Raw genomic sequence first — 25,648 nt, 5'->3', positions numbered from 1 at the left:
ATAATTCTTATTGCAATAAGTTGGATCACAGAGCTCGGATCCATAGAGAGAACTAGGACAGAATTCGCATGCCTTACCTCAGAGGGAATTTGAATAGATTCAGATTTTGTGATATGACACAGACTTCATAACTTTGTGATATAAGTAGCCTCAAATTTCCACACCTTTGCACACATACTGTGGAAATTCGGAAACCCAAAATCACTACTACAGCAACTGATTATATTTCTCCTACTGAATCAAGTTATTTACAGTGTTATATGGTAAACATCGAAATAAATATAACTGCAACCTTCACAACTTAAATAATATGTAGAAACAAGCACTGAGCAAGAAAGAAATACCACACACAAGTGACACGGTTTTTTTTGGACAAACGTCCCCGGAAAAACCCAATGTGGGAAAACCAGTGTAGCAGCTGAGAGTTTGTATTATTATTCAGTAGTTTCTGAATACAATCTTTGAATGGCTTACTGGCTATCTAATACAGAGAATCTCACTGGCAGAGAATTAGTGAGAAATACCTCACACTATCATAGGAAATCTGACACTGATCCAACCACTGAATTGTTAGCCCTAAGCTGCCTCTACGCAGCTTCTACACAATCACTGCGTTGCTCTGCGTCACAACTGATGGTGACTTCGTCATGCCTATCTGAACAATTTGTTGGTTGGATGCTCAATCATCTGGCCCTCCGGTCTCACACCCCGGATCCTGATACTGGATCGGATCTACTCTTCAGCAAAACTGCGAATCTCCTCTCAAGCTCTACGCTGCCTCAGCGTGGCTATATGTTGCCCAGCATGGCTCTATGCTGCCTCTTCTGGATCTCTCTCTGCCTCCTCTGCAATGTATCCCCAGATCAGGAAACTCTCCGACCGGAAAATTATCCCTACCCCTCACTGCAAGAAATCTCCTCGACGACTTTCTCCGACAATTGTTGTGCTACTCTATTGAGAAAATCGATCTCTGATCTCTCACCCGATGTTTTTTCCAAATGCCCATCAAGCATCTTCTTATAATCCTCTCATTGATCAATCAATGGCCCAGATTAGATTCTAATCAATGGCTCAGATCATTTTGGCTTGATCCTCGTCTTCTTCTAGAAGTTTCACCCCCAGTTTAATTAATACCCTTTAATTATTTTAATTTCCTAAGTTTAGACTTAGGCATCCATTAAAAATAATTAATTATTTTAATAAAACTGTCTCCAGGTGGAATTTCCCAAAACGATTTCTGGGTATTCTGGAATACAAGTGTCCTAGCCTCCCTACAAATTTTGACACTTAAAGCACATATGATGCTACCAGAAATCAACACTCCCTCTTAGCGAGGAATGTGCTTTGGTAATGCAACCTACTGAAGCATCAACCTGACTCTGTAACATCTCACTTTGCGTTATTGATGTCTGACATCACTGCCCACCAACTACTGCACAAATGTTGCATCTGTGTTGCTGCTAACTCTGCATGTTTCTGCCAACTACATCTGTGTCGCTACTAACTCTGCATGTTTCTGCCAATTGCATCTGCACTACAACGGAAAAACATCCAAAATACTGAACAGGTGTTTAGCATGATGCATATGTTGTTGGAGTTATGACTGGTACTAGTCTTTGCGCTGACCCTCTGAAGCCTTTGCGTTGTTGTTGACTCTACACTGCTACCAACTCTGCTCTGCGCTGCTCAGTTTCTGGCGCTCCTAGCCACTGCAACTGTCACTCTGGCACTGCTCTGCACCAACTGACACTGGTCCATCCTACTACTTCTGATATGGGCTCTCGTAGCAAGGTATTGATCCATGAGGTGGACTCCTCAATGAACCCTGCCCATCTGCAGTTATTTTCGAACTAAAGTACTAGATCACCCCACCTCTCCCATGGAGGTATCTGGGCAATCATGGAAAACTCCTCCTCGATCTTTGTGGTTGCAGCCTGCAGATCATGTTTCTCGTCCTTGTCCTTCTTCTTGAGAGGACACTGTGAAGTGTAGTGACCCAATTCACCACACTAGAAACGTTTGATCTTTGAGACGTCCTTCCACCTTCACTGCTCCTGTTGCCCCTTTGATACAAGGGTTGCATTCGTTTCCTCCTCCTTGGGCTTCGTCCTAGTGTTGTTGTTGCTATAAAGTTTGCACTTGACTAAGTCTCACCTCATCTATTCCTGCTGAAGAGCGGCCCACGTCCCTTCCCAATTCGGCAATCTCTCTCTGCCCAGGATACTCTGGACAAACACTTGCCATTCTTCTGAGACTGAATTCAAGGCCAACCTCACCATCTGGGTGGGCTGAGGCGTTGATCCTACAGTTGCCAACAAGTCTCAAACCTCCTGAAGCTTTGATAAGAACGGATGAATGTGTTCCCCCTTCTACATCCTCATGGATCTCATTTTCTCCTTCAAGTACATCTTTCGTTGCTCGGAAGATCCATAATACAACGTAGCCAAAGCATCCCACGTCTCCTTGGCAGTCCCTTTGCTAGCAATGTGACATACAACATGATCCCTCACTCCATCAAGGATCAACCGCTTGGCCTTCGCCATTTCAGCCCGGTACTTCTTGAGTGGATCTGCATCTGCAGGTTCAACTACCACACTATTAACGTAGGCTTTGAGATTATGCTCATCCAAAAGGCAGGAGATCCTAGCCTTCCAGACCACACAATTGGATGCTCCGTCCAACCGATCTTGATCTCTCAGCCCATTAGCTGCCATCTCTGCCAACAAAACATCGACTGCCTCCTCTCCTCTGTGCTATTGTTAGGTTGGCCTACGCACTCCATGCTAGAGTTAGTAGATCTGCTCCTCTCTACTGTTGCTCAGCAATTGAGAAATCGCATTCCCTGGCTAGGAATTCTCTGAGGAAGAAACTCCCTCAAAAAGTGTCTCCTGCCTTCTTCTGACGTTTTTCTGCCCCAGCAACTGCTGCAGAAAATTGCGTCTCACCTAAACACTGCTTTGCGTTGAAGCTTCTATTGCATTGCTCCCTTTGTCGATGACAAATCTCAATCTGATAACCTTACCTCTCTATCAACTCACTCAGAGAGAGATCTTCCTTGAGAATCTTGCCCCCCTGGCCTACGCAGCATTTTGATTTCCCTCCTCCTCTTCAACACTCGGCTCTTCCCGTTTTCTCTCTTGCTTCACCTGTGCTTTGATACCATGTGAAAATTTGGAAACCCCGAATCACTACTACAGCAACTTATTATATTTCTCCTACTAAATCAAGTTATGTACAGTATTATACGATAAACATCAAAATAAATACAATTGCAGCGCCTTCACAACTTAAATAATATGCGGAAACAAGAACTGAGCAAAAAAGAAATATCACACACAAGTGACACCTCTTTTTTTGGACAAATGTCCCCGGAAAAACCCAATGTGGGAAAAAAACCGGTGCAGCAGCTGAGGGTTTGTATTATTATTCAGTGGTTTCTGAATACAATCTTTGGATGCCTTACTGGCTATCCAATACAGAGAATCTGACTGGCAGACAATTAGTGAGAAATACCTCATACTATCACAGGAAATTCGACACTGATCCAGCCACTAAAGGCTAGCCCCATGCTGCCTCTGCGCAACTTCCCGCAATCATTGTGTTGCTCTGTGTCACAGTTGATGGTGACTGCATCACTCCTTCTGGCTGATCGATTTGCTGGCTAGATGCTCAATCCTCTGGCCCTCCAATCTCACACCCCGCATCCTGACATTGGATCTGATCTACTCCTCAGCAAAACTGCGAATCTCCTCGCAGGCTCTGCACTGCCTCAGCGTGGCTCTATGCTACCTCTTCTGGATCTCTCTCTGTCTCCTCTATAATGTATCCCCGGATTAGGAAACTCTCCAACCGGAAAACTATCCCTGCCCCTCACTGCAAGAAATCTCCTCGATGACTTTCTCCGGCAACTGTTGCACTGCTCTCTTGAGAAAATCGATCTCTGATATCTCACCCAATGTCTTTTCCAAATGCCCATCAAGCCTCTTCTTATAATCCTCTCGTTGATCAATCAGTAGTCCAGATTAGATTCTAATCAATGGCTCATATCGTTTTGGCTTGATCCTCGTCTTCTTCTAGAAGTTTCACCTACAGTTTAATTAATACCCTTTAATTATTTTAATTTCCTAAGTTTAGACCTAGGCATCCATTAAAAATAATTAATTATTTTAATAAAATTGTCTCCAGGTGGAATTTCCCAAAACGATTTATGGATATTCTAGAATACATGTGTCCTAGCCTCCTTGCAAATTTTGAGGCTTAGAGCACATTCGATGCTACTAGAAATCAACACATACAATGCCTCAGACTCGCCTTAGGTCTGCAATGTTACAGAGATATAATTTGGATGCCATAGATCGAAATTTTTAGGATGCCTCGGAGGGATCGGAAATCACTGAAGTAGCTTGCATAAAGGAGTCATAAGGCTCGCATAAGGTGCCACAGAACGAGGCACATAACTCACATATCTTACCTCAAAACTCTATTCCTTTGAGATATAAGAAGCCTCAGGAAATTTGCATACCATGCCACAGAGAAGCTCGGATGCATATCTTTGTAATTGTTGTCATCTTGAGTAGTCGTATTCATCAAGCTCAAGATTTCGGACCCCTTTTGCAGAGATAGAATTTGGGCCTCAATCAATGAACCACAGGGCTCAGATTACTTGCATAAGGTAGAAGATTTGTCCTTCTTTGCTCAAACAATGTGCTAAGATAAATTGTGCCACAGAACTTGCAAGAGATGCCATAGATGGCTCAAACCAAGTAGCATCAACACAAAGATGGATGACAAGACCTTTGAATTTAACAAATAACTTTTGAGATCCTTCGTTGCCTTTGAAGAAGACCTCGGCCTATCACATCAACTAGGGTCTCTCTGAAATTTGCTGAGTTGTAACAAAGAGTATCACAAAGCCCAAAATTCGTACAGTTGGATCTTTGCATGGCCTTGAAAAAAAAAAAAAAAACTTCGTATAGGAGTGCATAGGATTGATCATGATGCTCCTCATCCAACTGCTCTTCGTTCTTTGGCTTTGATACCATGTTGATTTTTCTAGGGCACAAACTACAAACAATTTTTCTTCCATAGATAAGATAAGATAAGATAATTTTATTAATGTCCTTGGGTGACCACAAGGTAGGTCAATGGGGCTAAAGGATACATCCAATGTAAGTACAAGACATGTGGGAGTGCAAATGAAACTCCATTGTAACTCCAAATCTAATAAGACTAAGATATCACTAAAATAGGATTGACATGAAACAAAAATACACATCGAGAATGTAAAAAGTCATACGAGAAAAACAAAAATGAGAAATGTGAAGTATGTCTATTTTTGGACTGTGCAACTCCAGAAAAGCGAGGGGGGAGCTAAAGATGAAGTCGTTGGTGTTAAATTTCTTTAGGGATACATTGTTCCTTGCTTTGAAAATTGCATTGCATCATTTACACATTAAATTCACCCCCACAACATTATGACATTATTACAATATATGCAATTATATAAAAAGAACAACATCATCAAAAATGCAGCAGAACAGTAAAAAAGGAACATCAGAAGAAAAGCATGCACATAAAGAGACACCAGGATTGGTCAAAGACCAGGCCAAAACCCCACAAGGGGAAAACCCAGAATTCTTCTTCTTCTTCTATTAGATTTCATCAATAGTTCAACTGCGATACAAAGTACATTATCATATACATATCAGACCTCCTTGAGTCAATCCAAAGGGGTTCACAACTACGTTTGTGAACAATACAAGACACATCTAAGTGGGTTGTCAACATAAGCAAAATTTAACGCAATACAGATTCCCGTCATATGCATCACTGTCAATCATTGTCCTCTCTGGATCATAAGAGAGATCACTGACATACTCCTGTCATGCTGTTGTCATGGCGGAATTGTCTTTCAAGGCCTTTGACCCACGTCTCACTCACATTGTAATGCTTGACATAGAAGATGAGGGAAACAGATACCTTGTATACCAAAACATTGTAGATATACCAACAATCGCTTTATCTCCAAGCCTTACAATCTGCATATATAATCAATGTCAGGACTGTATATATATAAACCTCCATCGTTGAGACATACATACTGTATATGATGCCAATGAACTGCAGAATGCCAACATCACACGCACTGTATAATTGACATCAACGTACTGCAGAATGCCAATAGCACATGCATTGTATAATTGATGTCAACGCACTGTACACTCGCACTGTATATAACTGATGCCAATGCTTATAAGTGTTGCCTTGCACAATTAAATAAGAAAAGTGTGCCATATACAGACCACTGAAATTAGATCTGAGCAACTGTGAGAGTATATATCCAAGCCATCTGAATCCCAAATCAACACGTAAAAAAAAGGTGCAAAACCTCAAATGTAATATCGAGTCATGAAACATAAACAACAGATGTATTGTGAGCAGTATTGTATATATGTATGTGTTAGAGTAATCAAACCATGGTTTAACTGATATGAAGCCACGACATGTATCGTTGTCACTGAGTGAGATGTTGTGAGGTGCGAGGTCTTAGTTGTGGGCCACAGTGCAAGCGAGTGGAGTTCGGGTTTCCACAAAGAGTGATACTTGAAATCCACGTACCTGATAGAGATATGCGGTCCATAGAATAAACATGCCTCAGAATAAAGTCTTTGATCTATGTTCTCATGAGACAAGGGAGGGGTCCCATATATATAATTCAATGTGGTTTCCTTTTGAGAAGCTGACCTTTAATTTTGGAGGGAAAGGTCAAATTCGAATTTTTCCCAAGTTATTTGATTTTATATCTCTAAACCCTCCTATAAATATTTGCCCCAAATTAATATTTAAATATATATTTCCAATTATAATTACTTGCCCAAATATTTCCATTTTATAATTCTTCCTTTGATTAATATTTCTTTAGCATCTCTAAACCCTCCTATGAATATTTGCCCCAAATTAATATTTAAATATATATTTCCAATTATAATTACTAGCCCAAATATTTTCATTTTATAATTCTTCCTTTGATTAATATTTCTTTAGCTCAAATGAGTTGTTTCTTTTGGCAAGGGTCACAAGGGTTTGTTCTTGGGGACTTAGGGTTTTCCTCAGGGAAATTCGTCTTGAGGCTGCCAAATTTTAACAACTAGTGTCAGCATCTCCCAAATATGATGGTCGATGGTGAGGGAGGCGAGCAAGGCAAACTCTCCCTGTCTAGGTCCTCTCGAACCGCCAAGAAATCAAACGGCATGATCCTAGGGGGAGTAGATGAGTGAGTGCTCCTAGCATCCAAGGTCGAAAGGAAAAAGTTGTTGATCATACTTTGTCTATTGTGTCATGTTTGGGAGGAGGTCTGGCAAGCAGGAGGCACCCTGTGATGTCTCTGTGTCAAGACATTCCCTCTGGCTCTCTGAGGGTACGTCGATCGAAGCATGGCACTGCATCTGCGGGTCGATCTCGAATGCACTCATTATCATGGACCCGAGGGGGGTTGCAGAAAACCCTGGGGTCTCACATTTCTCCATCTGTTGCAAAGTGAGACTGCCTACCACTTGTTGTTTCGACTAGACGAAACAACATGGATAGATCTAGGAACCCCATGGTGAGTCGAAGTGTGCAAGAGTTGAGATCTATACATAAAGATCTCCCTGATAAAAAGGGCTAAGCATCGTTGGTCCTGGTACTGGAAAAAAGTAGAGAGGTAGCCCCTGGAATCCCTATAGAAACAGTGGAAACGTCCTTTGATCTCATAGTAAACTAGGCATCCAAATATAAGGTGCCACTCAGTCTCCAACGCCCGAAGGTAGCACACCTGGCGAATTCTATTCGACCAAGGAATATGATGGTCAATCTCGACTCTAAGACAATGTGAGCCAACACAAAGTTGCCCTAGGGGTATCCTGAGAGAGTGCGTCCAATGTCGGCGCAAGTAGGGGGTTTGGATTATGAGGCCATCCTGCAGCTCTAAGAAATGCTCCAAATAGGAAGACATCTTCAGACCAAGGCCCGTATGAGGCGAAGTCCATGTGATCTGAGTGTACAGCCGATAGATATCCTCTTTGATGGACTGGTTCAACACTTGTTTGGTCAGCAGAAGACGACTCAACGAATCAAGAGAGAATCTGAATGGGGGGAGGCACTCTGGGGAAATGGCCACAAACTGGAGGAGTCGAGATGCCTCTAAGAACCACCCACGAGCACAACCTATAGGCCAATCTGAAGCGAGGACTTCCGAGGAACAAAGTGCTAGGTAGGAGTAACGCTCTCTCCATGCTGCCAAGTCCCGAAGTGATCTAACTCTATGGAGGAAAGAGACTAGGTGGAAGATGAACTCGAGGCAGAATGGGTGGGCACTGAACTCTGCCTGGATAATAGGTTGTGGAACTGTACATTTGCATCTTACGATACGTCTAAGAAGCAAGGTGTGGACTCTCTCTAGCTAAGCCCAATCTATGTATAACAAGTTTGGCCCCCAGACCTCAAAGCCATAGAGCACTGTAGGTCGCATAATCACGTCCATGAGGTGGAGTTTGGACAAGAAATCCTGAAATTAACTTTGGAAGCACTATCTCTCGATGAGGGTAAGAGAGCCATACCCTTTATTGATTCGAGGATGGAGGGCCTGTCTCATGCCAAAACAAAGCCTTGTGAACTGCACTCTCTGGCAAATGTAAGATGTGGTGATCTCAATTTCTTCTCCCGAAAAATAGAAGTGTAAGTCTATAAGAGATCCCTTCGATGTGTTGAAGGTAATAACCTTGGTTTTACTTAGGTTGACCTTCAGCTGTCGAAGGTGATAGAAATCGGCTAAGGCATCCGGTTGTCTTTGCAAGCCCTGAGGGGTAGAGGCCAGTAAAACCAAATCAACCGCAAAAAGGAGTAGAGAGATCAAAACTTTGTGGAGAAGGCAACCATCCCCCTCCTAAATGTGCTCCTGGAGGAGAGACTCCAACTCATCAAATAAATCCCGAAAAGGGTAGGTGAGAGAGTGCAACCCTGCTTAACACCAATGGTACTCTGAATGAAAACTGAGAGGCCATGAGCCAACTTTAGGCGTCCAACAATAAACTCATACAATCTCATGATGGCTATCAAGAGAGTCTCGGAAATCCCAATGTTGCAAAGCCGCTGAAAAAGTGGTTCCCAGCATTGTGTCGAAAGCTTTTTAGAAGTCGACAAAGCAGTTGTAGACTCTTGAGGAACAATGACGGGCCTACTCAATTATGGCTTGAAGTGTAATATGTGGTCGATCGTCTAGTAGTTTGGACGGAAACCAACTTGTCCCCTGGCTCTGAGATTTCGCTGCTTTAGTTTTCTAGAAAGCCACTGGTGTAGAATAGTGGTGTAAAGCTTAGGGAATGTATCACCCACCATAATAGTTCGGTAGTTGTTTAGATCAAAAATGCTCACGGACTTGTGGATAGGATGGATGATGTGTCTGTTCCAGGAGGTGGGGAAGCCAGAGCAGACCACATGGTTAAAGAGATCAGCAAGATAGGGCTTGAGGGGCTTACTACCATGCTTTAGGAATTTCGCCTGAAGACCTTCTTCGTCAGCAACTCTAATAGAGTTCAGAGCTCTAGCTACCCTTTGGATGTCCACTTTTGAAAAGAGGTGGAATGAGTGGGGGGAGAGGAGGCGTGAATTGGGGGTTGTCTGGGAATGTCATAAAGATAGGTGGTATGAGAAAATAAGGTTATGAAATCCAATTCAGGTGGAATGGTTCAATCCCTGGGGAAAAGGGTACACCAAAAGGCCTTGGGGGAGAAGTAAAGGGTTGCATGAAGCTCTCATCTCCTTTGGGAGAGAAATATACGCTTTTTATGGCAAAGGAGTTTACGGTAAGTTATTTGGAGAGCTGGAGAGGCAGAGGGATCATGAGTGAGAGGAAAGTGAAGTTGCTTGTGGAGAGCTTTGCAATCCTCATCATACCACTGGTTCATGGGACAAGAGCCAGGAGTGGGTTTTCAAGTGTTTTTGTGGATTGAGTGGAGACAGGAGTTTAAGGCGGCCTCCACGATGGCTTTGGAGAGTAACTGATATTTGTTTAAGTATCCAAGGCTCTAAAGTGGGAGATGGGAGGGAGCAATTCCTCGAGACAGGGATCGTAGAAAGGGGCACAATCTCTATCGAGAAGGAAGGTGGTGCGAGGGGGTAGTGAGGTGTTTTGGGAGGTGGTAGAGGTAGCAGGAAGAGGGGGAGTAGAGAGGAGGAAAGTGAGGAGGGCATGATCTGCCAAAGGGAGTTCGGAAATGAAGAGATGTTGGATATGTGGGAGAAGATCATGGGTGGTCAAGACATAATCCACTACATTCGACCCCCACTGTGGGGAAAATAGGTGAAATCTCCTGAGCCAAGGAAGCAAGGGAGCCCGTTCAAGATCAATAACCCATGAGATTCACCCAATTGTAAGAGATGTCTCCCATAACCTATGAGGGGCCCCAACTCATCCTATGAACACCTGTAAAGACCAGTCGACTCTAGTTCTATCTCCTAGAGGCAAAGAGCGTCCTCAACTCTGTCGTGAAGGGGAACTTGTGCACTTCTGGTTTGGGCATTGAAATCGCCCAAAAGAATCACATCCCCCTAAGAAGAGTAATGAGATATGTCCTCGTAGAGATCGAGAAATGGGTCCCCCTAGGACTCCCTATGAGTCACAAAGTGTGATGAGGTCGGAGGAAGTAACAGACTACAAAGTAACTGTTGCGAAGTCGATGGCAATCCTGATGTAGTTGAACCCATAAAACTCTAGCGTGCTCATCTGAAGACACCATGGAAACTCGACTACGAGGCAAGTAACTCCCCCAGATCCTCTCACACTGTCAGAACGTGTTCCCTATCTGCATGCCCAAATCTAATGGTAACCCGAGATTGGAGGTGGGGTCTACATGGGGCTCGCATGTGTCTCTCTGAGAAAAAGGAGATTGCGACAACCAATAGCATCACATAATGTGCCCGACGAGGACCAAAAGACACCATTATAATTCCAGCAACCAATGGGGATAGTGGGCCAACCCCCCTTGCTCTGCCCCCCCCTCTCCGGAACGTGACGTCATTTGGCCCAAGGCCAGGAATAACCCAGGGGGCCGAATAGGAGATGATAGCTTTAAGATCTCGAACAAATGCACATTTTCATGCCTTTCGTTCCACTGCTACGTGACCTTGGCATGCTTGAGTTCCCCCTGTTGTGCTTTGGTAAGGTCGACATTGAGGAATATCCTTTGATTTGGTGGAAGAGTGGCCAGTTTTTTCTAGGCTATGAGCGCTTTGACTCGGTCCTCAAGTGTCTGAAAGCAAAGGAAGAGAGTGGCATTGGTACCCATCCACACATGTTCTAGAGAGATATCCTATAGGCCCAATTTGTCATGGAGGAAGCAGGTGTCGGCTTGTAGGGGGTCTACTGTGGCCATAGGAACTGGGAGCCCACGTACTCTAAGGTTTAGCTCCAAAAACCAACGGAGATGCTCCTCATGTAACTTGGCTTGCACCACCCCCTCGACCATCGTGAGTGGGGTGGGCGGGGAGCTTGGGATGCTCATTCTTCCTGACAACCTCCAGTCACGAGTTGAGCATTTGTTGTTGCGTTTCAACATCTTGTTTAAAGAGTGCACTCTACGACCTCATCTCTTCTTTGAGGTTCAAGAGTTCAGATTGGAATGAGGGGGCTTCTACAATTGATTTTTGCAAGTGTAAGTTTTCCTGTTCCTTTAGTTCTAGTACCAATTGTTTTAACTCAATCACCTCTTAGCGGAGTTATTTATTCTGATCTTCTAGGAGATCCACCCTTTGAAGCAGGTTCTCTACTTGGGAAGCCCAGATGAGAAATCCCACTCCACTACCATATTTGCAAGGTTGTATAGCCGCACCCCACTACAGGAGGTGATTCCTTCCTCTGAAAGCTCCCCCGGAGGGGTTAAAGGTTCACCCATGTGATTCGGTCTGTAATCTTTTTCAGCCCCCATTGTACTGTGACAAAAAAGAAAATTTATTTATTTGCAATTCCTATGGCGATCCCCTGCAATCCCGTCAATTCCCTGGGTTCCCTACGGCCCAATTCTTGCGCTTGAAATCTCTCCCGGATCTGTGAATTTAGAGGCAGATACTTTAATTTCCCCCGACGATGTTGCTTGCAGAGTGTTCGCATGAAATCTAGCAGGGAAACGTAATTATGCAGATTGTCATCACGAAATTCTTTGTCGTCAAATTCTTTGTCGTCTCACTTTAAAGATTTAGATAATTCCCAAATTCTCTAAGAAATTATGTCATCTCATTTATTAAAGGTCAGACGAAAACTTTGAGCGACAGTTACAAAACCCCCACCATTGTTCGATCTTTCTCATTCGATCATTGAATCGAGCTGATAAAAGTTGAATATTCACTAGTGCCAAATCTCGATTGTCTCCTAACATATATTCACTGTGTATAACGCTTCGCCTTGAAAAACCCTTGTAAAAGGGAATGCGAAATATCTCCCTCAGTCGCCAAATATACACTAGCAGAACTAACGGCAAAGAAAGACTATTGCAGTTTTGGCATGGGTGTATGAGAGCCTGCCACAGAGGAAGAATTAAAAAACCCCCACCATTGTTTGATCTTTCTTGGTGGATCGTTGAATTGAGTTGAAAAAACTGAAAATTCACTGGTCACAATCGCAGATACAAAACCCCCACCACTGTTCGATCTTTCTCAAACGATCGTTGAATTGAGCTAAAAAAGTTGAATATTCATCGGTGCAGAATCCTAATCACGCTACATTATATTTCCAATGGCAAAGACCCGTATTCCAAATACTATCAAAAGTTCGGAAGATTTCATACTGTGAGAGAAAAAAGTTCAGAAGATTTCGAAAGTTCTTTCCTCAACTTGTTGTAACGAAATTCTCTGCCATCACACAATTTTGGAATTCAAAAATTTCTTCGTTGCCCAAGGAATACAGACTGTCATCACGAAATTCGTTGTCATCAAATTCTCTGCCGTCTCACTTTAAAGATCCTAATCATTCCTGAATTCTCTGAGAAATCTAATTCCCAAATTCTCTGAGAAATTGTTTGATTTTTCTCAATCAATCATTGAATTGAGTTGTAAAAGCTGAAAATTCATCCATCAAAGTCGCAGTTACAAAATCCCTGCCATTGTTCAATCTTTCTCAGTTGATCACTGAATTGATCTGAAAAAAGCTGAATATTCACCGGGCAGAATCTTGATCATCCCCTGTTACAATAAATTTCCAATGGCAAACAGAACAGAAATCACTCTTAAGTGATTGACATCCACAGAAAACTACTTTCAATGATTCTGTTAGCATTTTACACATATCATTCATCCAATATCATTAAACAGTTATACAGAATAAAATTCAACCATAAAACATGAAAGAGCAGTAGAAAAATAACCATGAAACCATGAGACAAGAGACACAGAAATTAGGCCTGAGGCTAGGGCAAAACCCACAAGGGGAAAACCCAGAAAAGACTTTCCTTATACGAAAGAGAGTTCGATTCATCAATACATCTAGAAATATCAAACCAATACCCAAACCAATAATCAAGAACAAAATCAAGTACCAAGCCAATGTGCCAAGCCCTCCTTCAGATTTTTGGTCCTCCTTTTCTCCTTCTAAAATTTGCTAGATCAAAGATAGACAAGATAAAATCTATGTTCCAAATGATGGAGGAAGGCTCTCCTTTATATAGACTTTGAAGGGGGTCGAATGGGTGCCCCTCTTAGGAGCCCAAACGACCTGAACAAGAATGGGGCCGACTTGAATATTTTTGGAGGCATAAATTTAAATTCAATTTTTCAATTTCTTCACATGATGAAAATACCGACCATGGCTATCATATTTCCAACACACCCCCCCCCCCACTCAGTATTTCCAACAAACCAAAGAACTCTGAAAAAACAAGGTTTCACCAAAGGCCAAATTAAAAAACTCGAATAAGAGTGTGGCCAAAGGCTGGATCAAACAAGGTCTGATAAAATTTTGTGGTCAAGGACATAGATTAGAAAACGAAGCTCTACTACCAAATGTGATAACCAAGCCTGGCTCACAGGTTAAAATGTCCAAAATACTTGGAATATAAAAGTATCCATTATAGGATAAATAATAATATATAAAATTGTATTAGTAAAAGTGGTATGATGATACAAATGAGCGCCCAGTATATATACCTAGGCAAGATGCCCGTTCATGAACAATCATGTCCCTTCATAATTATCAGTTATTATTATTATTATTTTATACATTCATAACACATCCACCCAAAGTGAGCCATCTATATGTCTATGAAGCATCACCAAGGGACTAAAAGCTAAGAGACCTAACACTCACCTAGCAAGGTGAAAACACTTGGGAGTAAGCCCGAAAGTTAAAACTTAACATATTCATGTACAACAATCATTCAACGTAAATCTAAACCATGCAAGACCAAATATGCACCTTTTTCTCATGTATATACCATGTAAGAGTGCATATAGCAAAATGGCACCAAATGCAATGAATATTTGAAACAAAATATATGTACAGTGAGACCCTAAATGGCCCCTAGAGTCCAAAAAACACCATGCTACAAGCTACTGCATAACAATAATCTAGGATTTTGGGGAGCAGTATTATTTTCTATTGTTTTATGATCTAGATTTTTGCTTAGGGGATAGGGTCAACTGGGCCAACGGGATTCCCTTTCGAATTCATGATCTGACTGACCTACTGGATTATACTTGTCCTTGTACACGTCTATACTCGCTATCAGATCAGACTGGTTTGGTACAGAACAAGTTGAACCAACTGGTCTAACCAGTTCAAAGGATTTTAGGGTCAAAGCAGCCAAACAGACTGTTCCAGTTTCGGTTCAACTGGTTTTTAAAACATTGGTTCTACCATAACAGGACCCCAGTAATCTTGCTGGCTTGAGCTGATATCCTAACAAGTAAATAGTTTTGTCAATTGAAAATAAATCTAGTTTTATGTTCCATGTGCTTGGAAAGAAAAGAATAAAAAAGAAAACATTAAGCTCAGTTGACTTACATAGAGCTAAAAGATCAAGAACCTTGTCAAACTAACATGAAGCCTATCATCACACTAAGAAATCCATGCAGCCTTTCAGAAAACCTTGTGACTGTTGGACACTGATTGCATGAGAAGGGTTTACAAAACTTACCTGATGCGTCCAAGCTGCCTCAACCAAGTGGGTACCATACTCTTCAAGCATTTCATACAAAAGAATGAAAGCCTCCCAGCGTTGCCTACAGTCAGTGACTTGTCCTTTATTAACCACCCCTACACCTAAGGACCTTGCCTACATGTTAGCCCATCTATCCCTCTTTGTTTTATGATGATCAACCACTTTCTTTTCATTCTCCTTGTTACCATTTGTTTGCATATTCTTTTTCTTCAACCCATCATCCCTACTATGACAATCAGCATTGCTTGCCAATAGTGGCATCTTTCCTAAAGCGACCTTCAGAACATGTAATGCCTTTTTCCGTGTCAGATTTTCTTCATCAACCTGGTAAGAAATTTGTAAAGACAAAAACACCATAAGGTAAATTGTTATAAATCCCCTTTACATTATAGATTGTTGCTTTCTAACTTAAATATATCTGCATGTTCCATTCTAACAAGACTTACCAAACCTGCTCTAAGTTCTTCCCAGAATTCCTTTTCTGACCGTACATCAAACCCATTAGAACCGATTTTGTCTCCAGAAAATTCAAGCTTATCATGAAAAGATGACAACATGAATTCCACAAATGCAGACAAAGCTGTGTATGCATCTCGGTGCTGAAGTGATCCTTGAGAAAACAAACACTTGCAGCAGCTCCAAACCTTCTGCATGACAAGTACCCTGCAGACAATTTTTCAGATCCCTTTCTAATTGGCAAGGGTTTTTCTAAAGCCTACACAGAAAACTAAAGAGAGAATAATAAAGTCCAAAATTTTAAGCAGGGGTGATTTACATTTTGCTAGAGAATTTTGTTCACTAAACATTTGTTCATTTTCTTAGAATAATAATCCAACAACACAGCAATCAGATACAATCAGATTACCTGGAATTGACAGATAGTCCCCCAGGCAAACACATTTCAAATGATGCAAATGTATCTACTGTCCTCAAAATAGGTGGTAAAAGCACTGTCATTGCACACTGTCGCACTTTGTAATCTGAACATTGTGAAAGCATATCTAATGTTGGGTCCAAGAGACCTGAAACCATCTGCCTAGCAAATTTTCCTGCAGATGAGTTAACCCTCTCATACATATCCTTTAGTGGCATTCCAACCTCGTCAGAACTCAACACCTTCAAAGCTGCCTGCAATAATGTTGCCAGTAGCTGGCATGCCACAGGCAAAAACCCATTTTCAAGTTCTAGATGTTCCTCCTTCAGATCTAAAGATCTCAAAGAGGTTATGATTCCCAAAATTGAGGGGTGGGCATCATCTTGCAAATCAGGGGATGAACGGACTTGCGGCTCAGAAGCAACAGAAGATACAACTGATGTCAAACAGTAAGGTACCAGGGTCACTTCCAAGTCACCCCAGGAATCTCTTTCAATGGCAATTGCAGCCAATGCCTCTGCAACCTAATAAAATTGCTTCATAAATTTCAAAATATGTAGAAAGGCTATATCATGAAACATTTATGATGTATGAAAGATAGGATTATCTTTGCAACTTACCTGATTATGCAAGACAAAATTTTCAATGGAGGTCCTTTTCAATATTGGGATATACACTATCCAAATAAGTGCTTTCAGTGCACGCATATCACTTTCTACAACCAAAGAAAAAGCATAAGTCTGTCTGATATTCACAAACAACCTCAGTTAATAATAATATTTTGATTTCTTCATACTCATTTTCAGATACAAGTCATATTTTCGATCATCAATTACAGTTCCATGTCAATTTGGACAGAGAAAACACATTATTTCATCCTCAACATTTATTTCCAACAAATTTGCACCTTAGTGAATATAATTTTGATAATAAAGACAAGATTTTCAAAAGTGATAAAATATGGTGTTTCCACATTTTTGGCATGCATTGTATTTAATTCACTGTCCGTACTTAAAATGTGGTAAGATGTTATCAAAGCAGAGCATTCTACAACCACTAAAAAAATAAAAACATATAAGTTATAACCCAGGGTAACAGACATAAAAGGTGGATCTAGGTTGAGGAACAATAAATACGACATGTCTGTATTGGTAGAGCATTGATTCGGGATTGCAATAAAGTGGGATGGACCCATCCTTGGAAATTGGCACAGCAAATGAGGCTGAAACTGAATACAAACATTATAAGGGGATCTCATTATGTTGTGTTGCCCTACATGCATGATCAAAAACAATATTTAGGCTTCTTCTTTTCAAGACTCACTAGAGACCAGAGCATCCTTTGCCTCCTATCACCAGTTACACTTGTATCTCGACATTTTGATAAGGAGACAAAGAAATATGATGGCTTTCAAGGTTCAAGGGGTGTGGCAAGTCTCATCTGCAATCAAGTACAACCGAGGATCTATATGGTTGCAGCTTGTCACTTGCATTTATTCCTGATTTATGTGCATAAAAATCAATAGAGGTTTGCATAGTGGATGTTATATTGATCCCATGTTTATGTGGATATACGTTAGAAGAGATTCTCTAATGAGGATGCCTTCATTGCACTCCTCTCCTGCATCATTCAACTTTACTATACACATAAACACCCAAGTCTCAATGTAGCAGAATAGTTATGTAATTTGGTTTGCCTGCAGCAAACATCGCATTATAAGATTATTTGATAAACAATTTTTACTTGCAGATATAAATGGTAAGAAAAACTATGGCCTCAACACAACTCTTACCAAATGAGGCAAAAATTACCCTCAATCAATTCTTCCAATATTCTAACAATAACTAATGATGAAAATCTGGAATGAAAACATTTGTAATATGCGTGCCATATGTTTTTTGTAATGTTCCCTCTGAATTAATTGCCTACGGAAGGACGAAATAAGCTATCAATTCCTATAGGCTATAGTTTTTGATAAAGGGGAAAACCCCAAAATTTCCAATGTTTGGGCAACAGGGGGCAAGTTTTGGGGCAGCTGGGGCAAAAAGCCCAAACTTGGGGGTTTCCATGAATCCCTCTTAATTATTAAGGAGAAAAATCCATTCAAGAAAAATATATAAATACAATAGGGTTAGAATCATACGAGCATCATTGGATTGGATTATTTGTCTCTGGTTTTTTTGAGCCTGGGGCTCTGAGGATTTTAAGACCCCTTTCTCTTCCTTGACTAGTTTCGGTGGAGGTGATCCCATCCTAAATAGTCACCCTTTTCCCTTGATTTGTCACAGGTCAGAAACAGTTCTGATTTGGTTTTGAGGATTAAAAATTTTGCCTTGTTCTAGCTCGGCTTTGTCCTTGTTCTGGCTTGGCTCTATCTATGTACACTTCTTCCTCGATCACACCATTGAGGAAAGCAGTCTTTACATCCATCTGATGTAAATTCCAACCCATGGAAATAATAGTTCTAATGGTAGTGTACTTGTCAACCAAAGCAAAAGTGATGGTTCAAGACAGGAAGACTAAAATACTAGCTAAGTTTCATTTTGTTTCAAATTTCAATGTCTTTCTTTTACATCCTATTTGCTACTATATGGAATATAATTTAACTCTTTTTTCTCTTTTTTATTTTAGAGGTTGGTGGACAACCTATGCAAATGAGTACCAAATTTACAAAGACTTGCCATTCAATTGCTTAAACAATTTTTAGCTCTTCACATTGCAAGTGCAATTGGAGTGTGTTTGAAAAAATACATGCCAAGAAGCACAAGAAGTAAGAAATTTTCAGCCCCGAGGATTAGCTCAATTGGTCGAGTCCCTGTCGTTAAAGCACCTTTGCTATTGAAAGGTCACAGGTTCAATTCTCTCGACACTCTCGGGATCAGGCTTCGTTGTTGAGCCAGAAAGAAGTGATCCCTTCACGTGGATCTGCCTGGTACAAATATCTGTGGACATAGTGGTCAACAATCTCCAGGGTCCATGTACAGCATAGAAAAACAAAAAACAAAAAAGTAAGAAATCTTCAAACAAATTTAAAATTACTCTAATTTGACCTATCACCCTCTAATGTTTGTAATTTCCTTATACCTCAAGGCTCATTAAATCTATTATGACCCTCATACAAGTTACAATCTCAGAGCCTTAATGACAATCTATGTCAACTACATAATCTAGCCATGGGCAAAGCAACATGAATGCCATTTTGCTGGATGAGATTGACACCACCACTAAGTAGAGGGTGGAGACTAAAAGGCCTATCATGGAAGGAGGCAATTAAGTGGTTAGAAAATTAGCAGAAGGAGGTGGGAAAGAACTGGATCGTAGAGGAGGATGTTCCAGCAAAACTTTGGAGGAGGAGGAGAGAGTGAGCCACATAGAAAGGTAGCTAGTAGAAGATGTTCCACTTCCACTCCAACTCCCATACCTTCTTCTTTCATAGGAAGAGCAATTATCTCTTCCTGTAAAAAAGATGGAGGGAATCAAATTTATATTAATCATTGTATGAATCATGATGATGAGATACATTTATGACATTTTTGATGTAGTTCTCTGTGATTCAGCATTGATGTCTGATGTATCACTTGACATCTTATACATCGTAATGTCAACTTTTTCATATTTATGTAGCAATGTGATTATTTGGTGTCGTTTTTTCAGATTTTTTTTAAATGAATACTTTTGTGTCTTTTATGTTTGTCAACATTTCGAATAAATTCCTTCCTGGACTCCCAGACATATATACATCAACACGATATTTGCAACATTGGTATAGAGTTGAGACAATCATAACAAAAAAATAAAAAATTGAGAAAAAGAGCAATGCTCAAGTCACCAGTCACACTCAATCAGCCTCTACTCAATCCTCTGCATCTATGTATTGCAGGTAACAATCAACATCATCTATGGGAATGTGAACCTGAAGACAACCAACCCCTAGTTCAAATTTAATCATTCTTCAAACTTTTCCAGCCAAAGATTAATTTTAATAACAAAATACAAAAAAGTTGATGTTTCTCCAAGGTTTTACTAATACAATGCTTGTTAGCCCTGAAATGCACTTGGAATATAACAGAAAATCCCTTTTGTTCCCACTTTCTGTTTCTGAAGCTTTTTGTTCCCAAACATCCAAATTCACCCTTCATAACGTAATCAAACTAGTGTGTTGTAGGTGAGAAGCAACAAAAATTAGGGTCTGGAAGGGTTCTATAGAGATTATAAGGCAAGGTGAGGGTCCACCACACTCACCTTGCTTTAAAGAAAAACAGAAATTGTTGTTTTTATTTTGTGTGTTTTTATGAGGAGGCGGCGTCCCACAATACCCCCAAGTATCGGGAGCATCCCATTTTTGCAAGGAGCATCTCTAGTGAAGTCCCCAAGTATTGGGGGCACATATGAGACAGCAATGGACATTCCCAATAATGTTCTCAATTTCAAAGAGCATGGGAAGCACGCAGAATCCAACCTATAGAACACTAAGGATACTATAGGAAAAATTACTAAGTGACCAACCAACTAAATAATCCAACATGTTTGTAATCATACTCAATTCTATTGCATGTAAATAATGGTCATATTCGTATGAGACACGAGCATGCCTATGCTATCACTTATGACACAATTATTTTTCAAAAGAACAAAAGAATGTAAGCCTTTTATTCCTAGACTATTTTTGTTGACTTAACAATAAGGATTAATTCAACTGAACCATATTAATGCATTCATGCCCTAGAATAACATAATTGCCAAAAAACTTCTAAAAATCACTAAAACAACCAATATAATATTTACCGGGCTGATTAAAGTACCTGGTTTCTTGAATAGATGTGTAACTGTTGAAACAAAAGCTAGAAGAAATTTCTGTTCTTTTGCATCCAAAGTAAATTGTTGATCCCCCCTGAGATGATCCTATGCAATAACAAGTCAAACAATTTTAAAAGTAACTTCAGGTAATACCAAAAGTGAATAACAAAAGAAATAATTAAGAACACTAAAATATTAAAATTGATAGAGGACATTCCATTGATTTTGAAATGCATTCTAGGTAACAAATTATTCAAAGAATATAAATCCACATAATTGTCAATAGTGGCTTCTCAGGTTGGTGAAAGCATGGTGCTTTTATCACCCCCACCCAGGTTCAATTCTATGCAATGACATGCCTGTGCTTGTGCTCGGGCTTGTGTATGCTGACATTTGTGAAAACAGGTGGGGCCAAGTGTGAGCCCTGGGCAACTGCAGTGGAATAAATACTCACAAATGGCTTCTTAGTTGAATAAGTCTTCCATAGTGTGTGGCAAGACGTTTCTGTCCCACTGTTAAATCTAAAATAGAGTGATTTTTGATGGCTCCTGTGGACCGAAAGCTTGAGTCGATCAAAAATGTCTCATAAGATCCTCTGTAAGGCACTGCTAACAACACTGAACCTTTTTATAACTAAAATAGTGAGGCTTGAAGCAAATAGATACCATCATTCCAAGGTAAATCCTTCACATTTCAGAAATATTACATAGCAAGAGCAACATTTTACCCAGTCTTTACAAAGTGACCCATAGGTAATATGTTGGCCCCCATCTACCTACATCTATTAGGATATAATCACACCGGATGGTATAAAGTGCAAGAAGGACCAAATAAAGTTGGCACAAGACATTATCTAAGTAGTTTTAACCTTTCGAGATAAAACCATTCATTAGAAGGATGATCAAATCCTTACCAGGTTGACCAAGGAGCCTCACTATGTTGATCTTTCAGTCAAAACCTTACCTAAACTTGAAACCCTTCCCTACCTTCTAAAGAAGGGCAAGACCTTAGTCTTTTCATGAAATTACTCTCCCCATTACCTTAATTCTTGTAACTGCACCTTTATTCCTTTCAAGAATGTTCAATCTACTAATATCATGCATGTCTTCTCACATTAGCACCCACATGCTCTTATCATTTGACTAACGCAAAAGTAAATGCTAAAAAGTACTACTAAAGTATGTAAGTGCCTCTTTGCAAGATTGAAACGTGTCCTTCATAAAATCCATGAAACTAGAATAATAGTCATCCAAACTTCAAAGTGAGAATCCAACCTAGGGCTGGTAGGTTGCCTAATGGAATAAGTGTTGGATAGCCCTCAACTAGGGCTTGAGTTAAATATTTCGACCATTTTTAATATGAGTGACCGACCTGAGTGGGAATTCACTAAAGATTTTACCTACTTCATGTAGTCCATCATATCAAGCTTATTGTTCCCTTAAAACCAAGCAGTGGTGAATCACATGGAGACATCAGCAAAGAAGCTAGGTGCATTTGGAGTTTGGCCAACTGTTGTGCACTTTTATCTGTACAATTTTAACACCCTATGGTTGTAGAACACTTCATTAGTTTTCCAAAGAGAACAAATCCTGCGAGACCATATGGACCTTGGCTAAAATTATATAGAAGCCATGAGTTAATAATTCCACTTTAGCCATCACCACTGACATATATTCATTATGTTGTTCATGGAAGACTTTTCACTTGTCCTTTTTTCTTTAAGTTTGCAAGGGACATCTAATATGCTTGGAAGATTGTTTCAAGAGATTGCCATCATCTTGAAGAAGACATTTCTAACTTGATAGGAAACTTCTACAATGTCTTCTAACCTCATACCCTATCATTATTTAAGGTTATTTCCAACTCGAAATATAACTACAAGCTAGGGGAGGATGTCCGAATATAGTGCAATCTGAACATGTAAATTTTTTATCATATTGACCTATGACCATGTCACTGTTTATAATTATTTCTCAAGGTATTTAATGTGTGAATAATGTGCACTCCATGCATGATATTTTGCTAAGGTTTTTACCCTGTGATTATGGTTAAATTTGTTCTATTGAATCATGGTTTTATTTTGCTGAGTTTAGTTTATAAAATGAATTTCTAATTCTGGCTATAAGACACTTTAGTCTTTACCCAAGATTCATTTTCATGTTAATTATGAAATGTGTGTGGAATCTAAAAAGATTCTAAAGTGTGTTTTCCTCTTAAATGCCACTGTATAATGAGAATCAAATTGTTTTCATGTGAATTTTCAACTGCCTTCTTTTTCTTACCCTTAGGAAATATGAGATATGCCTTTAGGATACGTATGGGAGCACTAATAGTTATGGAAGTAGGTTATTTTATGAGAAATAGATGTGCATGCAAATGGACAACTTGTTGAACTATCATTGGCTATACACACATGCTTCAATGCATATGACATTAGTTCTCGTCTCCAAAATGGTCACTAATTTTATGTTTGAATCCATGTATACCAGAGATGGAGATATGAAGTCTGCAATTATAAAGGGTATGTGAGTGAGTGAGGCTAACGGATGTCATTACTATGGCACAATAATTCCTCAAGTTCACAAAGATGTCATAAATGAATGTAATAAAGTATGGAATTTATTGACATGTATCATAAGCACTTCATGCAAATGGAGGACGGTCTCATTGTCCATCCCAACTACATTCAACATCATTTCATCCATGGCCTCAAGATCCTACTCAATGAGCTGCAAGTTTGCTTACATACCCTATGGTTCAAGAGCGACAACAACATCACAAGGTCTAATAGGATATGCCAAATGTGCCATCTCCAAGAGATTGAGCTTGAGGAATACTTTGTCTTCAAACCTCCCATTTGCTATGAGAAATGGATGAGGTTTAGTTGTTTGTTTTGGGACTCTAATGGTTCCTTTGTAACCTTCTTTCATTGCTGTAATTATAGACTCCTAACCTTCTATGTCTGAGAGGCAATGAAATGATCCATAGGGGAGACTTTGCAAGGTTTATCTAATGCCAGTGCCATTACGAACATTACCTCTTTATTTGAACCTATCTTTGTTAGTGGCGGTGCTAAGTGCTATGCTAACCACTCCCCCCACTTGTGAAATGGATGGTAGTATTTCTCTATGTCAATAGATGTACCCTCATATGGTTGGTAAACACATCACCTCTACAAAGACCTAGGAGCCATACCAACTCACTATAGCATATGGCCTCATAGGTCAGCTCAAATAGTCAAACTTCCATCACGAGTTTCTTCCCCTTGGTCTCAAATGTTAGGAGAGACAAGTCTTTTAACACTCCTCTCTCCTCCTCTCCCTACAAATCCTAGCATTGTACAAAAAGGACCCCTCAACCCCAAGCACTCTTCAAACATTATTATCAAGCTTTGCATTGACCACTTCACATTTATTGATGAGGATAGGGAGACCTTTGTTAGAAAATCAGAAAGGCAAAAAGATTTTCTTTTGTTGATAATTACTTGTGATATCTTTGTGTTCTTATGAACTTTCTTATGTTCTTCTTTTATCTTTGTTTCATCAAGCAATTATCAAAAGCAAAACACGAAGATCAAAGACACCAGATGTAGGCACTCAGCCAGGGCTAAAACTCCTCTATAGGGGAAAACCCAGGCAAACTCTTCCACTAGCATATTCAAGTTGAGATAGACCAAGACCCTAGACCAAAAGACCTTCCTCCTCCACAAAGTTAGCCCTTCCTTCCTATAGATGATCCTTGCCAAAGTACCCAAGTACCAGCTTCACAGTTACAACTTCAATCCAGAATTTCGGCCCCCCGCAATATATTTTCAGCCCCCAGCTACAGAATTTCAGCCCAGCTTTAGTACTGCAATTTCGGCCCTTCCAACAACTCAGCAGCTTCACACATGTGAGAGAAAGAGAGAGAATCTCGACCTTTTGTGCTTAATGAAGACCTTCTTCTCCTTCGCTAGCTTTTTCCTCCTTGTCCCTCGAATTTCGCACTCTCTTGTCCCAGAAGTTGCAGAATGAACTTGTTGAGTAAGTGTTTCAAATGAGGTCGAGTTGTTGCCTTTATATAGGAGATTTTGCCCCTCAATTAGACCGACTTGGTGGAGGAGGCCTAATTGACCTATTTTACATTAAAATAAATTCCTTTCATGACAAATGAAGCCCAAGAAGGGTCTTTTACGTTATGACATGAACAAGGACACTTAACATAAACCCTAGAAGCCTACAATGGAGGCTTTGACCTATAAACTATTGACCCAAGCATGAAACCCATGCTTTAATAAGTCAATTTATTTTATAATAAAATTTATTTTTCTTTCTTTTGACAAATATATTACATCATGACTTAAATACAATTATGAAGACCAACATTAGTTACATTTTTCAACAACCTTTTCTCCCTCCTCTTCCTCTACTTTTACTTCCACTTATGACGTTGATGCAGAGCTAGGGCCTCCCCAACTTGTAAGGCTTGCCTAGTTCTTGTTCTCCTCTTCCTTTTATTGCCATTCATATCTCTTGTATTTTGATAACAATTTAGGTTTGGGAGTGTTCTAGACACTCCCATTATTTAATACCCATTCATTGTAATTTCTAATCCCATTGGCCTATTTCTTTATCATTTGTGGACATTAATAAAATTATCTAATCTTATCTCAAAAACTAATATCATGGCGTAGATATCCCTGGAATGAGAAAACAAGAATGGGTTTTCAAAATGTTACAAGTCTTAGAAATGAGAGACAAGAGAAACAGAAACATGTTTTTTTGTTCACAATAACGGTTAGGCTTTTATATTA

The 25,648-nt window shown here is 40.1% G+C and overlaps 1 protein-coding gene across 1 annotated transcript in view; it reads right to left on the bottom strand.

Annotated features, from left to right (window-relative positions):
- Positions 1 to 25,648, bottom strand: part of LOC149252027 (tRNA/rRNA methyltransferase (SpoU) family protein) — a 425,400-nt gene that overhangs the window by 375,530 nt on the left and 24,222 nt on the right. The window contains 5 exon segments of the mRNA XM_089459645.1: positions 15,162 to 15,509; positions 15,632 to 15,848; positions 16,051 to 16,583; positions 16,680 to 16,774; positions 20,862 to 20,961. Coding sequence (XP_089315771.1) covers positions 15,162 to 15,509; positions 15,632 to 15,848; positions 16,051 to 16,583; positions 16,680 to 16,774; positions 20,862 to 20,961 — 1,293 coding nt within the window.

This window comes from Pinus tabuliformis, chromosome 7, assembly GCF_031772625.1.
Source record: "Pinus tabuliformis cultivar Carrire ecotype Pingquan chromosome 7, CPIR1, whole genome shotgun sequence".
Classification (NCBI taxonomy): domain Eukaryota; kingdom Viridiplantae; phylum Streptophyta; class Pinopsida; order Pinales; family Pinaceae; genus Pinus; species Pinus tabuliformis.
The sequence above is the reverse complement of the archived record's forward strand: the minus strand, read 5'-3'. Positions and strand labels throughout refer to the sequence as shown.